The sequence below is a fragment of the Hippoglossus stenolepis genome, chromosome 20, assembly GCF_022539355.2.
Source record: "Hippoglossus stenolepis isolate QCI-W04-F060 chromosome 20, HSTE1.2, whole genome shotgun sequence".
Taxonomy (NCBI): domain Eukaryota; kingdom Metazoa; phylum Chordata; class Actinopteri; order Pleuronectiformes; family Pleuronectidae; genus Hippoglossus; species Hippoglossus stenolepis.
In genome coordinates this window covers 7,744,888-7,760,263 of record NC_061502.1, presented here as the reverse complement: position 1 = coordinate 7,760,263, position 15,376 = coordinate 7,744,888, and the positions used below count along the sequence as shown (strand labels likewise).

The following is a 15,376-nucleotide window of genomic DNA, read 5'->3' as shown; positions in this document are numbered from 1 at the left end:
GGCGTTTTTTGACATATTCAGTTTTCCCAGGGAATAATTCATGGATCTCGATGAAATAAGGCTGGCAGAATTAGAGAACTGATATCTATGAGTGTGGGAAATTTGGTGCAGCTTGATTAAATGTAAAGTGACTGTTGGACCTTGGCGAAGGTACGTGCTCTACTATGCGCTATTCTAGTTTATACTGTGGAGGTGCACTCTTAACCTGTGTGCTCCTCCTTCATAAGCACATATGAAATAAAAAGCTTAAAACAGATTCTGAAATCATAAGATTTATGTTGTAAAATTGACTAAGGAGGCAGCAGTCCTCTTTATTCAGTCAGCAGATGGTCCTGGACTCTGGATAGTATCATTATACATGTTACACAACAGGACTTAATCCTGTTATAATGAATGAGCCACTGTGAATGAGCTGACACCCACTCTGGTCGCTATGGTGAGCTCTGGTCAAAAGGAAAGCAACTTTAGCAAGTCTAATTTCAAATAAAACATAAATTATGTGGCTGTTTGTTCGAGCTAACACAGGGATGAAGCCATGGTCAGTGGAAGATGAAAGGTGGAGGTCTGCTTTCAATCTAATACCCACCTTCACGTGTTTCTTCTTTAAAGTGCTCAGCTCCTTCTGTTGCTTTTTAATCAGTTTAAGGTACGTCTGCAGTGGGAGACAAACATTTAGTTATGTTGTGTAAGTCATGTAGAGAAGAGCTTTTGAACATAACAGACTGGGGCAATATAATGGCTGGGTACAGGCCTTTTCTGGTAGCATGTTTACAGAACAGTAATTTAGTACAAAAGGGTAAATATATAAAATAGATTTACCAGGAGGAGAACTTTTATTGTACACATTTTTGATATTTGATACATTTTACTTTTATTACTCCTTTCACATTTAATGCATCTCCAGAGTAGGTGAGGTAGAAGTGTGGAAACCAACCTTCATTTGTTTTAAGTCATCAATGTTGACATTAGGCACCAGTGTATTATCTGTCACAGGAGAAAAGAGAGTTTGAACTCTGTCTACATACTGTACATCTGTATATGTTGAATATGCATGTTTCTAAATCAGCATCTACCCTTCTTGCTTTCGGCTGTGTTATTCTGGGCGCTGTTGGAGTTCTGGGCCATGTCTGAGCTGGTCTGCGGTGTCACACTGGTCTTCACCGTGTCTCCTTTACCCTTTCCCTTCTTGTCGTTCTTGGAGCTGCCACTGGGAACGTCTGCTATGTCGTTCTACAACAGGGAAGGGAAGGATTTAAGTGGAAATCTCATGATGATTTCATTGAGAGTGCTGTTCACAGAGTAAAACACATAGTTGGAGCATTCTTTTGGTCACAGAGTGAGAACATGTTTTTCCTACCAGTTAACCTGTCAGTTAACTCAGTCTGTAGCTTCCGGGGTGTGTTTGTGTTTGTTTTGTGTGTTGTCGTGTGTACCGTGTCAATCCCCAGTGCTTTCATCTGGTCAGCTCTCTTCTCTGCTATGGTCAAAAACTTCTTTGGGTCTGATAGAGCATCCACAATTGCTGAAACACACAAAACGATTAGTTAGTATAGTTTAGGGAAAAGAGAAGATGATTTTATAAACTGACCACAAACTACCTTTTTTATTTCAAGCTTATCCAAAGCAAGAAACATATTTCAAGAAAGTAAATGAACCTGAAAGAGACCATTTAAAAGAGACATGTCTGAAGTGGTTAAAGCAAACAGAAATGCCGTATACAAAGTGTGTTTGATTTTATCTCTTTCCTGCGCACAGAGATGCACAGTATCACAAAATCTATCCCTCTCTTCATGAGCAACGACTGCATTATTATATTGAGAAAGTATACTGTCAGGACTGGATTAGATCTAACTTGTTTAACACTGCATCTTAAGGGAAGGATTTTATTTTCAACTCCACTACACTGCTGCACGGGGTAGAGAAGTGATTCTGGAAGCAGATCTCACAGAAGAAAGCTAATGGTTACAGTAATGGCTCCTCAGCACAAACCCCTTGGCTTTATTTAATGACAACTCAATTGCCCCGCTCATTTGTATGCTTCGGTCTTACTGCAGATTCACTGTCATCATCATTTGGATCCTCATGTCGTTAACGCTGTATATTCAAACCAGCCCGATGCAAAGAGTAAGTGAGCGGATGAGAGAGAGAGAGAGAGAGAGAGAGAGAGAGAGAGAGAGAGAGAGAGAGAGAGAGAGAGAGAGCTGCACTGCTTTTCTTTTCTCTCTCCTCCCTACAGAAGCTACTTTCCTATCAGCCATGAATAAAGAATATTCCTGAAGCAGGAAAACAAAGTATGTCAGTTTGAAACAAACATGGAATCCCTGTTTCAACACCCTCAGCTTAAAATTCTTGAACTTCTCAAAAAATGTACAGACCCAATGCCCTTAAATTCAAGGACCCAACATGACAAACAATCTTTATAATAATAATAATAACTAGCAGGTTTTACAGAAGCTCACAGACAACACAAGTGTTACAGTGATGGCAGACTACATGCAGACAGCATATATCTTATTTACTAACTTTAAGAAATGTATTATTTTTGCACAGAATATACAAAAAATTAAGAACTCTTAGTGACCCATGTCTATTTTCAAAAACTTGCTTCCCCCCTCAAATTCTCAAACGTGTGAGTGTGTGTTGGTTCTTGTTCGCCTCACCTCCAAAGCCGTCGGGCACGTAGGTCTTGAGGATGATTTGGCAGAAGATGGTGGGCAACGACAGGGGTTTGTTGCCCTCGTTCCTCAGAGAGATGTGGCGGTAGCCGGCCTGCAGGCCATCCAGAGGCAGGATGCGCTGGCCAATCAGCTTGTTGTTGTCGTCGTAAACGGCGATGCGCAGTACCGCCAGATCTGGTAAGATCACCTAGGAGTGGTAGATGCAAGGAAAAAGAAAGAGGGTGGGAGGGAAAAGCAACTGGAATTATAATAATATAATGAACAACAAGATTAGGTAAAGAGCGTGGGCGTTAGTTGACATTAGAGGCCGGTCCCCACATAATTCTTTCTGGTGTGTATATGGTTAAGCAACTAAATCTTGCAGCCATTGCAATAAACCAGCATCATTAAAGGCGAAGGTCAAGGATAAAACTGCAGGGGACAGTATCAGGGGACAGTCACTGTGAGATACAGAGAAACTGCATGATAGCAGAGCAACACACAGCATATCTGCACTGAAAAGACCATCTCCACAGCTACTACATATCCAGGGATTGGAGTCTATCTCGTAGAACACGTGTGTGTGTATGCAACTTGTTTCTGTGGATGAGCTTGTGTGCGTACACCCTTGGAGGAAAAAAAGAGGAAGCGAGAGTCTTAACTGGCCTTGTGTGTGGAGATAAGTGAGCGGCGAGAGGAGGATGATTAATACCTAGACGGAGGGGAAGGTAAGAGATAAGGCCGAAGAATACTCACTGGAGATGAATGGGTGGAAGCACCGCTTGTGTGTACGCCTACACAAATGTAGCCTTGCAGATGTGCTGTGTGTGTAAACGCTGGTGTGTATTGTTTGCTTTGAGTCATCTTGACAGCAGTGTGTATGTACGCATGCAAAGGTGTGGCAGTATTTCAGGGCTGTGTGTGTGTGTGTGTGTGGATGCGAGAAACGAGTCTTTGCCAGCAGCTTTGCCTGTGATGCCCCCGTTCGATAGCACTGTGCAAGTGTGTGTGTGTGTGTGAGAGAGCAGAGCAGCACTGCGGCAGGCTGTGATTGATGGTGTGTGTTAGGAAGCTGGAGTCACAGTCATGGCTGAGAGACTCCTCATTCTGCTGAGAGCAGCACTATTCAGCGAGTGGACGCACACACACACACACATTTATGCTCTCTTCATCTCCCATCTCTTTCTCCACCTCTAATTATTTCTTTCTGTTGTTCCTCCCTCTGTGCTGTCCCTAGCTGTTTCTTCTGCGAGCTACAACACAGGCAAACATACAGCAGGGTCCAAAAGTCCAAGACCAGTTTCCTATTCAAGGAAAGTGCTTTTAAACTTTTGGACCCCAGTGTAGTTTGTACTTACTTTTCTCTTTTGGTTTGATGCTTTTGCTAATGACCATAATTATTGTCTTTCATCCAAGATAATCCAATGTCACTTTTTTCTAAATATTTAGGAGAAATTGCATTATTGTGCATCATCTCGTAGAAATGTACTCTTGCTTACTCCTGCCTCGTTATTGCCCATTTTCCCCAAACCCGAATCACTGGCTTCCTATTCCTCCTACTGTGACGTCTCGCTACCTTTCTGAAGACGAAGGGCTCCTCGTTGTAGGCGGGGTTCAGCCCATTGTTCATCACCATGCGTGTGCGAAACTCTTTCCTGATGGTGTCTGTCGGCAGCCCGTACATGTCCACTTCAACATACGTGCCAATTTTCTTGTCAGACAGGAACTGACCAGAGAATACCTGAGAAAAAGATATTGATACTTTTCAAGTGTTAGATTTCATAGGAATCATATTTAATATGTAATTATTCACTGTGATGGGACCATATTCTTGACACAAAGGGTATTATCTATAATCAAGCGCCATCTAAATTTCTTTAATATCCTCAATTATACAACCAGTATTATAACTATAATATACTTATATTTGTCTGTAATAACTAACTGGCTCCTGGAAGGATGCACAACAGAGAGGAGTGAGATAACCAGGCCTTGTATGAATATGATAGTAAAACTACTTTAATGATTAAGTTCTATGTTAAAATGCTGTAATTTTCTCTTTATTTACAGGTTTTTCTGACCTGGACACTGCAGGTTGCAGCGATGACACCATCCACTGGTGTCTCTGAGAAGGGGTCAAACATCCTGTCTGACCGCCGCATGAAGTCAGGCTTCAGCAGGTACCTAACACACACACAGTAGATAAATGGAGGAAAATGCACACAGTAGAATTAATCTACCTTGAAGATCAAATAGGGGAACACTGACATTCTGATGTAAATTACAGTCCTCATAATAAAATAGTTTCTATTATTACTATACATTTTTTAGCTTCAATAGTGCTCTTTAATGACACAGTGGGACTAAGGCTTTGTGTGTGGCATTTTTTGTGTTAACCAGGGGCCCATCAGAAAGACATTAGTAATGATGGGTGTCTGCAAAAGCCCTGATCTCCCCACATATGAGATTTACAGCATTAGCAGTTAAATCTCTCCCTCAGGGATAGCATTAGAGGCAAGGGATGAAGACAGCGATGGAGGGAGGAAGAGATAGATGACTGCAGAGAGCCTCGGAGGCGAGTGAAGATGAGCCTGCTTCTCTAAAACACTCATTGGCTCTCAGGGGTAGACAGTAGCTACGGTCGCTGCTGGCAACCACTAATGAGATGTGACAAGCTTTAATTGATGAGTTTCAGAGAGGGGCGGAGAAGGGAGGGATGGGAATGAGCTCAGGACAGGAGTGAGGAGCTTTCTCACCCGCAGGAGCCGTTGTATTCGAACTTTCCCTGGTTCAACTGCATGGCCAGGTCTGAGAGAGAGATCAGAGACATGAGAGGGTGAGTGGAGTTCAGGAACTGAGATATCATTTAAAAAATCCAAAACAATTAATAAACTTTTTAGTTTGCATTCATTTCTGAGGAGCTATCTCTTAGCTGAAAGAGAGAGAAGCATTTTACATTTCCCCTGACATCTGTTTTTCCCCCTCTAACCATTTATCCCTCCATCACAGACGCTCCAGCTCTTGTGTGACCCCAGCTCCCTTGTGAGAAACCCTGACGCTCCACCCCTCCCTCCCTCCAATGTTGCACATGCTCTGCTCCGAGCGAGCCATATGGTCTGAGCCCTCTTGCCTCTGGCCGTGGGACAGCAGCTGTTTTACAACAGGCATCCCTCACTGTATAGGTGTGTATGTGGCTGTGGCAGTTATGATGATGTGTTTAGAGTCTTATTGAAAAGCAGATGAACTGGTTGAGTATGAGATGAATCCACTCAGGTTCATGGATGCCTAACCTGATGCTGCAAAATAACAAGCAATAGATTTCTCTCACAGGCTGAGCCAAATGCACCAAACATTTATTTTCTAGTTTCAGACTGACATAGAAATTGATGTGTGCAGTTTTCATAACAACTATGTTTTGATACCCAAATAAAACTCAAGTTCTGATGCCCTTTACTAGTTTGTGTAAAATATAAAAGTTTAAACAACACAAATGAGCAGTAAGAAAAGCTTCCATTGTAGACACCTGAACACCTTGGCCTATAGAGACAGAGCTATCAACAGGTTGGTGAGGAAAGTTTGCTTTTTGTAATTTGGGTGAAGTGAATCAAAGCTGGCTTTTCAAGTTAAAAATGTTCTTGGAATGCGTATATTTTGGGATGTGTGCATTTGTAAGGTGGAGGGGTCGTGTGGCTTGTTGATTCGTGGCTCCATGTTATTCCAGACTACACGTGTATAATGTAAGAAGCTTATGATGTGTGAACGTGAGGTCAGAAGTTCACTGCATGCTGCGCTTTCCTACATCAAAAGCTTGATGCAATCCTGAACGTGGAGTACTTCTCTGGGTGTGTGTGAGGTCAGGGGACCCATGTTGCGTGTTGTGGTACCTGGGGTCTGGAAGTTCAGTGAGACCATCTGGCAGCCTGCGTTCCAGAAGATCTGAGGCATGTAATTACTGGAGTCCACCCGGCCCCCTTTGGGGTAGATACGGCTCATCTGACGCTTGTTGTAGCTGCGCTGACGCTAAGGGAATTCATTTTTTTTCCAAAGGAAAGAGACCATGTGTGTTACAGCACATGTGTGTGTGTCCATCAAACAGACTGCAGGACTATTTTTAGTGTGAACAGCTTGGGTCATGCAGTCCCATTGGGGGGGGGGGAGAGAGAGAGAGAGGGAGGCAAGTGAATATGTGTGTATGCGGGTCAGGCCGAGTGACACAGTCCAAAGGCACACGGGCCTCCAGAGGCCTTCAGTTCTCTTCCAGCAGCAGAGTGGAAACAAATATGGCTGAAAACATCAGCACTGACCCAACATCCAGATCTCATATAGGTGACCTTATTAAGATATAACTCTGACTATCACAAAGGTGTGGAAGTGAATGTGCTCAGTGAACAAGAGGGGAAATCTCAGTAGTACTGATCACAATAAAACATCCAATTAAAGCTTCTTGTTAAATTTAAAGTTAAGCAGTATAGACGTCTTTCTCACCTGGGAGATTTTCTGATACAATGGTAATTAAACGTGTGCTATAATAAAATCTGGTCACTCTGAAAGATGCTTTTCTGTTTTCCAGATAAATGCAGTGCAGCTGACAATGATTTCTCAACAGTCCAAAGGATACTTGACAAACTCGATGGCGTTGGTCTTCAGGTAACCCAGGCCGACAGACTCGTTGAAAGATGACATGTTATGATGGATGTTTCTTTCTGAGAGACAGAGAAATTGAGAGATCAGGGAGTTAAGCTGGATTTGTTTGGCATTAATATTTTATAATCTTTTTTTTATCCAGACCAAAATATATTAAAAGTTCAGGTCAGCCCTTAATTATTGTATTAATTCATATCATGTAATTATAAATCATCTGGTTATAGTAGAGGCAAATTATACAACGAGGAAGTGGAAGCTCACCCTCTGCCACATCAAAACTCTGGAACTTGACAGGCTGTGCGTAGTTGACCATGGCTGAGAGATATGGGTGGATGTTGGTGGTGGCTCCTACATACGTGTACTGAGCGATCAGAGCCTCTTCAGAGTCTTCTGCTTCTTCTGCAGCCTGCACAGGACAGGTACACGCACACACACATCTGGGGTTAGACACAAGTAGTGATGAGTGTGTGGGAGAACGAGTGGAGGCAGATGTGTCCTCGCCTTCTTGTTGTTGTCTTGGTCGGATGCTTCAGAGATGTCTGTGGCATCTGTTGCTTCTGTGGCTTCTGACATCTCCGTCACTTCATCATCGGGTACCTGCAAACAACACACGCATAACAAAACATCCACTTAGATGTGTGTGATTCATTCTCATTCATTATAACATTCTCATTAAACCACAACAATTACCTGCTTTATATGTATTACATAGGTTAGTCAATTGAAAAGATGTTGTCATTATACATGTATTTATTTATTATGCTTTTAAGCCTCAAGATGAAGTTTAAAAAAAACAAAACAGCAAAGCTGGGCTGCACATAATCAACGTCCAGAGCACAATAGGTTTAAAAAACCAATTGAATTGGATATATTTTTTACTTATATTAAATTGTCATCAAGCACACAGGGAAAGATATGCCTTATTTATAACATAAATAATCGACGGTCGACTCATTTTTAACAGTGTCGATAAACATTATTATCAGCAGGTTCACTAAGTGACTGCCTGTAATCAGAGGCATTGTCAGGTTTGTCTCACTGCACCTCACAAGGCTACAGCCAAACCGTGATTAGAATGAGCCACACGGGCAAAGTGTGTAATTCTAATGTCTTCTTGTTGCAGTGGTCACATCAGAGTGGAAGGGTTTGGGCCAAAGAGTTGCAGCCACTCCTTCTTTCCCATTGAGCTCCATCAACAACTAGGTCCTGAAGTCAAATCTAAATCTTATTGTTCAGTGTTCTCCTGTGAGTCGAAGACGCTGTAACCATGGTGACGTCAGTAAATCAAAGCGCTGACCCACCTTCTTAATACTGTTGCTGCGTTCCTCCGGTTTCCTCGTGCTGACAGCGTTCTGAGAAACACTGTTTGCTTCTTTCATACTCGTTGCCTCGGAGTTCAAATTCAAATCTTTATCCTCAGCATCTTTTTCTCCTGCACACAAACACAAATAAACTAATATTAGAGCACATCTCTCCAATTATATCTCCATTACATGATGCATTCAGCCGGGATACTAAACACTACTTTACAGTGTATTGTAGTGTATTGATGCAGCTTTTTGAAATGTTTTATTTTTACAACAATATTTGCACAAATGTTTATTCAATCTAATTATCATGCTAAAATAGTGTTAGCCAATTACTAAATGTCTTAATCACTTCCTCTTCTATACTATACTACTACAGCTGTGTGAGAAACTCAGCAACACACACACACACTGTACTACATAGTGTGTATAACAACTGACCGTTCTCTGTTTCTTCTTCATTCTCCTCTCCCATGATGATGGCTGGGGTGTTGGTCTCTCCGGCCTCCATGTGTTTCTTAAAGGCCTCCAGCTGCTCTGTATTCCAAATGAAGACACATGTTACAAAACAAGATGACACACAGGTCATGAACAGATCCAATTATTCACTGGGACGACTTGTGTACGCACTCTGTTCCACTTCAGGTTTCAAGCGCTTATTTTTGATGAGGATTTTACGTTTGAGGTCGTTCGGAGAGGGCAAGGGGCGCCCAGATTCAATCTGTCAAAGAGAACACAGTCATATATTTAAATACATGTTCATCATCATCATCCTTAAATAATCCATCATCATAAAATTACTATTGATCGAGATGAGCGTATTCACCGGAAAGTTCTCCACAGGCAGTTTGAGGAGGAAGTCGCCAAAGGTCTCCTCACAATATTTGGCCATCTTGTACTGCTGTGGTTTACTGATGACACACACACACACACACACACACACACACACACACACACACACACACACACACACACACACACACACACACACACACACACACACACACACACACACACACACACACACACACACACACAGAATGAATTGTGTCCATGTACTGTATAATGTATAAAGCACTACGGCAAATAATCACACGAGCAAAATCATACAGTAAAACTTGCTTATGACTGAATTGTACATTTACCAGCAATGATTTTCAAAGGACAAAATAACCGGGTTATCTGAAGTGACAAATGCCGTCTCTTTGATCGCTTGGATAACATCCTGTTGAAAGAGGAGGAGGAACAGGGAAAAAAAAAAGAAAACAAAGAGCATTAGGAAGGAAGAAGCCATGATTAACGCACCACCATTCTTTCAACACCAGGGGGCAGGCACACACAAATAAACTCTTAAAGATGTTGCAGGAAATGGCTCAGCAGGTTCTGTACTGTGGTGTGGTGTGGTGTGGTGTGGTGTGGTGTGGTGTGGTGTGGTTGTGTGTGTGTGTGTGTGTGTGTGTGTGTGTGTGTGTGTGTGTGTGTGTGTTTGTGTTCACCTTAAACAAGATATCTGTGCACATGGCCTTTCCATGAGTGATGATTGGCTCCTGGTCCTCTCCTTTCCCATCCCAGCAGTCCAGCTCTACACACCTGACATCATGAAGAGCACCGACCAATGAACATGCATAGTTACATACAACCCTCACTTGTCCAATGGGCTGTGTGTTTCTCCGCCATCTACCTGCATCCTGACAGTAGAACCTGGCGATACATCTCCACGGAGGACTTCCCTCCAAACTGTCGGCCCGTCAGGTAGGTGTTGTGGGAGGAGCTGATGAAGTAATGGGCCAGCGGTTGGTCCATCTCCTGGTACAACTCCAGCCGGTCCAAGAAAACTGGAGCGTTTTCATCTGACATCAAGTACCGACAGAACCCGTCACTGGACATTTGACCTGGAAAAGAGAGGGTAAGAGGTCGTCCCTGTTTCATACGAGAATAATCAGCTGGATGATGCAGTTGTTAGAAATTCCGTAGAAAAGGAAATAGTTGGATAAATTTTGCATATTGCAAGTTTTAAACTAGACTCATTGCTTTTTAATGGAATCCTACAAGTGCATTGCCTGTTTTTAACTCCCACTGTCTGCAAGTCTGGGACTACTTAAAAAAAACCTGATTTAACAAACTGAGCCCAAACCAGAACTCTCCTAAACCCTGAGATGGAAAAGTCAGAGTTTTCATTTCCAGATCAGCTGATGTGAGTTGGTTCAATCAAGCTCAGATACTGCGATTCACCATGTCAGTGGTTAACATAAATCTTGCTCAATAGCATTCAGTGACTATATTTCAACAAGTAGTCGTACATTTATATAATCATAGTTAAAATGCAATTTAAAAATGTCACAGTATAAAGATCACGTTTGAACAAAAGTCTTTTTTCAGCCACATTATCGTGCTCACTCAGAAATAATCTACAATACAGTAATATAATAAAAAGAAATGAACAATCAGCAGAACTAATCACATTAATCACATAATATATACATGTTCATTTACAAATTAGTGTCCAATTGATATTTTTATCATCCAACTCAAACTTCTGCACGTAGATGTGCTCTGATGCACTTTAACATGAACTGTATGAATGAGGAACTGAAACATGATCTAGCTTCATCATTCTCTGCAGGAACAGACAGAGAAACTGATCTCAGACTTAAACTCAGAGTTTGTCTCGAACAGGCCCTTGGATAACACACATTGAACCCAGGAGTCTGGTCAAATCTTCACATTTGCCTTCATGTTAACAGTCAGACTGTCTGCTTTACAGATTGTAATGAAAAGAAATGCTGTAGAAGTTTCCTGCCACAGAACATCAGCTGCTCTGTGTCAAAGGTACATGGAGTTGATTTAGCAACACCTGCTGCTGTGTGAATAAGAAATGAGCTGAATGACACAGATGCATTTTACTGCATCAACTTAACACTACAGCAGGGTCTATTACTTGGTGTGACACACTGCAATGTCAAAGTCACACAGGCAGGTGGCAGCAAAGCCTTCTATATCCACCTGCCTCCTGTTTCCCTCCATTCAGCCTTTTACCTTTCTTCTTCAGGTCGTCATCTCGCTCGTATTTGTCAATGATCTGCATGGCTCGCTTAGGGTCATAGAACGGGAACAGAATCTCATTTAACCGGGGGTCGCGCTGGTTCTGCAGAGCAGCACACACACACGCACACGCACACACACACACACACACAGAGAGTCATCCACACTGAGTTATTTCCAAACACTAACTGGATTTAAGACACTGACACAGAACAGGGCTCAGTTTAATGTAGCATGGGACAAAGTGCTAACAGCGCTCCTCCTCTTATTTAGACAAATAGAATTGTTTTTAATAGTTTACTAAATGTGACAAACAGAAAGCCACTCCGGGTTAGACAAGACGTAACAAACAAAACTTCATTGTGAGATATTCACAGGAAACTGAGCCAACGGTGCAGTGGTTGGTTTAAAAGTGAGGGAGTCACACATGGAGGGGTTCATGTCAGCTCTATAGAAGCAACACATCAGCATTAGGACAAATAAATGCCACAGCCCACTGTGTTAGCCAGGTGGGAGTTCATCTAACCAAAGCTGAGGGTCTACTGGTGGCACCGGAGCGTGAGCAACAGGACTGGTCATGAAGCGGCACACACGGGACTGCACAGCGGAGCCACTAAGCAGGTATTCAGCCACAAAGAGCACGGCCACGCACCACAGACAGACAGCGGGAAGCAAGATGAGCCAAGCGGGAAGCAACAGGATGGAAACCTCTATCCTCCCGTTGCCATGGCAACACCAATCAGACACAGGCTAGGCAAGCCGCGGCGGCGATGGAAGATGGGGGGGACTGGGATGAGGGCGGGCGTGCAGGACAGGGCAGCGGGTTGAAGTTGCCCTCGCAGGGCTGACTGGAAGTGAAAACATTTTGTCCCACATCCCATTAACGGAGTTCAAATGAGGGCCGGCTGACGTGCAGTCCGAGCTGGAGGGCAACTTCCACCGAGAGCAGGGGAGGGGGCGGGAGGGGGTGAAGCAGGGGAGTCGCAGAGAGGGGCGCGGGCAAACCACACACACAGAGAGACGTTAATGAATGATAAAGAGCTTACTTCATTCAGAAAGCTGACTAACTGTTCTACAGTTAAATAATCAGTTTTGCTCCCATTGCTGCAAAGGAATTAATTAGAAGAAGAAAAAAAACAAAATGTTATGCTTCTTAATAAGACAAGTCATTCACACAGTCAGTTAAAATTAGAAAGAGGATCAGTCTTCAACGTTACACTTTTAGTCACAACATGTTAATCACGGCTCGTTCTAAGTGTTGTCATTAGGTGGAGCCGTGGAAGCAGGTTAGGCTGTCCAGACGTAGTTAGTGCAGCGGCCGCAGAAACATCTCTCCTGATTACTACCAACAAGATGCACTTTCTCACACTTGAACAGTGGATATCATTGTTCTGTCCGGCCACATGGTAACATGGGTACAGGGCAATGCAAGGGCACCACTGTCACTTGGTTATTTGGAAGATGGATTATATTTCAGGTGTAACAATCAGTCATTATTAAAAGCGTGCAGGCAGGTTATAAAGGGAGACTCACATTTTCTTGAAGAGTTCTTCGATGTCGGTGCGAGGGCAGATCTTCTGTGTGAGCGCGTAGAAAATGTCATAGGTGAAATCTACTGGTTCAATCTCATCGTTCTGGGGAAGGGAAACGAGACGGCTGTTAGCTTTTCACTGACACATACAGTATAGATCCATCTGATCATTACAGTGGACAATCAGTGTTGTCTGACCTTTCCACTAGGAAGGCCCAGGTCCTTCAGAGCCTGGAAAATCCCTTTCTCCGTCTTCCCTGATGCGAATGTGCGTGTAATGCTGTGAAAGACGAGGAGGGAAAGGGTTTGAGTTAGAAGAGCTGAATATGAGATGAGTGAGTTATACTAGAATTAAATCGATTGATATTGTTTAAACTAATCTGCCACGATGTTCTCTTACCCTCTCACAGGAATCTTCCCATTCACGTTGGTCAGGAAGCACATTCTCATCCAACTAAAGGAGACGAGGAATTTGGATTTACAGACAAAGTGAACTTAAAACTGTTTATTATCACACTTTTCCCAACGCAGAGTGAAGCTAAATAAAGACGTGTGGAAAGTGGGCAGAAAGAGGCACTTACTGTTTCTTGAGGCAGGTCATTGGACAGACGTTGTTGGCCTTAAAGTTGTGAATCACCGACCTCAAACCCTCGATCCACTTCTGCAAAACAAACAAGCAAAAGTATTTAGGACACACACACACACACACACACACACACACACACACACACACACACACACACACACACACACACACACACACACACACACACACACACACACACACACACACACACACACACACACACACACTTATCTAACACACACTAACCAGCAGAAGGCCAGATATATACACAGCAGCTGAGAGGGTATCCAGAGGTGTGTATTGTGTTTAGAGGTCCGTCTTTGGGGAAATAAACAAAAGCAAACGAATTGCCCTTTTATTCACACACAAAGGCGTGTGTTTTGACAGAACCACTGGGTACAGGCACATACACACATACGGAAGCACACACACGTCGTTTCAAGGCCACAAGCGGTGACGGTAAACAAATAGCTAGAGAAGGCCGTGTAACATTCTCATGGAAACCCTGCTGACTGCATCCACACAAACAACACTGACGTTTTTGACCCTCCTGGTTTCCCGTCACTGCTTCACACTCTCCGTCTTTTGTGCTCCGACTCTCCTCCACACGAATTATTGATGACGTCATTATAAAAGCAGAGATAACATAGGTGCAGCAGTGGGTAGGCTGTGTGGGTATGTGTGTGGTGTTCATGAAGCGGTGTGTAAGCGTTGGTGTGAGTGTGTGTGTCTGCTGATGTAAATAACTCTGTCATTTCCCGGGGTCTGATACTTAGGGCCGCCTGCGTGTGTGTGTGTGTGTGTGTGTGTGTGTGTGTGTGAGAGAGAGAGCAAGGCAAGGGGACAGAAATAGCAAGAATTAATGTGTTTTAAACTGTGGGGGATGAGGGCGTGTACCTGGATCTCTGTGCGTGTGAGTGTGTGCCAGGCCCCCCCCCATATCATTGGCAGCCCTGTGGCACTGAGCTCTCTGGAGTGTAAACATCATTTGTAACACCCATCACCACAAAAACACCCTCTCCTGGAAACTGCATCAACACAAACACTGTGGTGACCAACAGAGCTGTGCTGGCACCCACCAGCCTGTTTCAAACTGGTTTCAAACTGGTTTCTTTTAAACCGTTTTCTGCCCCCCCATTGCATCCTGTTTGATGTCACCAATGCACTGACAACTGAGGTGCTCTCTCCCCCACAGTGTCTGCCATGTTAGCGCATTCACTTGCACGTAGTCTCGTTGCCAGAGACGTAGCTGATAAAAACGTCATTTGACGTAGCAGCACCCAGCACTGAAAACAATAGATTAACAACAAATGCTTTGATAGGCTAGAGTTGAGGTTGACAGGGGGAGAGAGCGAGGAAGACATGCAGCAAAGGTTTTGGAACTGAACCAGCCGCAGGTGCAGAAGGACTCTGTACGTCGCCTTTATATTCATCAGAAATTGTTTGTATGTCATCTATCTCTCCATCTATCTCTCCATCTATCTCTCCATCCATCCATCCATCTGATGGTAGACGACCCTGAGGTTGAGAAAAAGTGCGCTGACTCAAACTTGTTAAAGTGCTTTTTCTTGTTTTGTCTTTGGGTCTTTCAGTGATTGCCAGGTCTTTG

General features: G+C 43.4%; 1 protein-coding gene across 6 annotated transcripts in view; it reads right to left on the bottom strand.

Moving 5' to 3' along the window:
• The window catches only part of LOC118099588 (1-phosphatidylinositol 4,5-bisphosphate phosphodiesterase beta-4), a 68,402-nt gene that overhangs the window by 6,602 nt on the left and 46,424 nt on the right, over positions 1 to 15,376 (bottom strand). For all 6 annotated transcript variants that reach the window (XR_004694306.2, XM_035144262.2, XM_035144259.2 and 3 more), the window contains exons 8-32: positions 13,763 to 13,842; positions 13,582 to 13,635; positions 13,380 to 13,461; positions 13,184 to 13,284; positions 12,697 to 12,754; positions 11,645 to 11,753; positions 10,290 to 10,500; positions 10,105 to 10,198; positions 9,754 to 9,833; positions 9,435 to 9,519; positions 9,239 to 9,329; positions 9,050 to 9,145; positions 8,603 to 8,733; positions 7,803 to 7,898; positions 7,563 to 7,707; positions 7,276 to 7,360; positions 6,542 to 6,666; positions 5,414 to 5,465; positions 4,739 to 4,841; positions 4,234 to 4,398; positions 2,661 to 2,865; positions 1,434 to 1,522; positions 1,074 to 1,230; positions 935 to 984; positions 587 to 652 (exon numbers count right to left, since the gene is read on the bottom strand). Coding sequence is in view for 5 of the 6 variants with exons in the window: in XM_035144262.2 (XP_035000153.1) it covers positions 587 to 652; positions 935 to 984; positions 1,074 to 1,230; positions 1,434 to 1,522; positions 2,661 to 2,865; positions 4,234 to 4,398; positions 4,739 to 4,841; positions 5,414 to 5,465; positions 6,542 to 6,666; positions 7,276 to 7,360; positions 7,563 to 7,707; positions 7,803 to 7,898; positions 8,603 to 8,733; positions 9,050 to 9,145; positions 9,239 to 9,329; positions 9,435 to 9,519; positions 9,754 to 9,833; positions 10,105 to 10,198; positions 10,290 to 10,500; positions 11,645 to 11,753; positions 12,697 to 12,754; positions 13,184 to 13,284; positions 13,380 to 13,461; positions 13,582 to 13,635; positions 13,763 to 13,842 (2,610 nt within the window). In the remaining variant the exon portion in view is untranslated. The remainder of the gene's footprint in view (positions 1 to 586; positions 653 to 934; positions 985 to 1,073; positions 1,231 to 1,433; positions 1,523 to 2,660; positions 2,866 to 4,233; positions 4,399 to 4,738; positions 4,842 to 5,413; positions 5,466 to 6,541; positions 6,667 to 7,275; positions 7,361 to 7,562; positions 7,708 to 7,802; positions 7,899 to 8,602; positions 8,734 to 9,049; positions 9,146 to 9,238; positions 9,330 to 9,434; positions 9,520 to 9,753; positions 9,834 to 10,104; positions 10,199 to 10,289; positions 10,501 to 11,644; positions 11,754 to 12,696; positions 12,755 to 13,183; positions 13,285 to 13,379; positions 13,462 to 13,581; positions 13,636 to 13,762; positions 13,843 to 15,376) is intronic.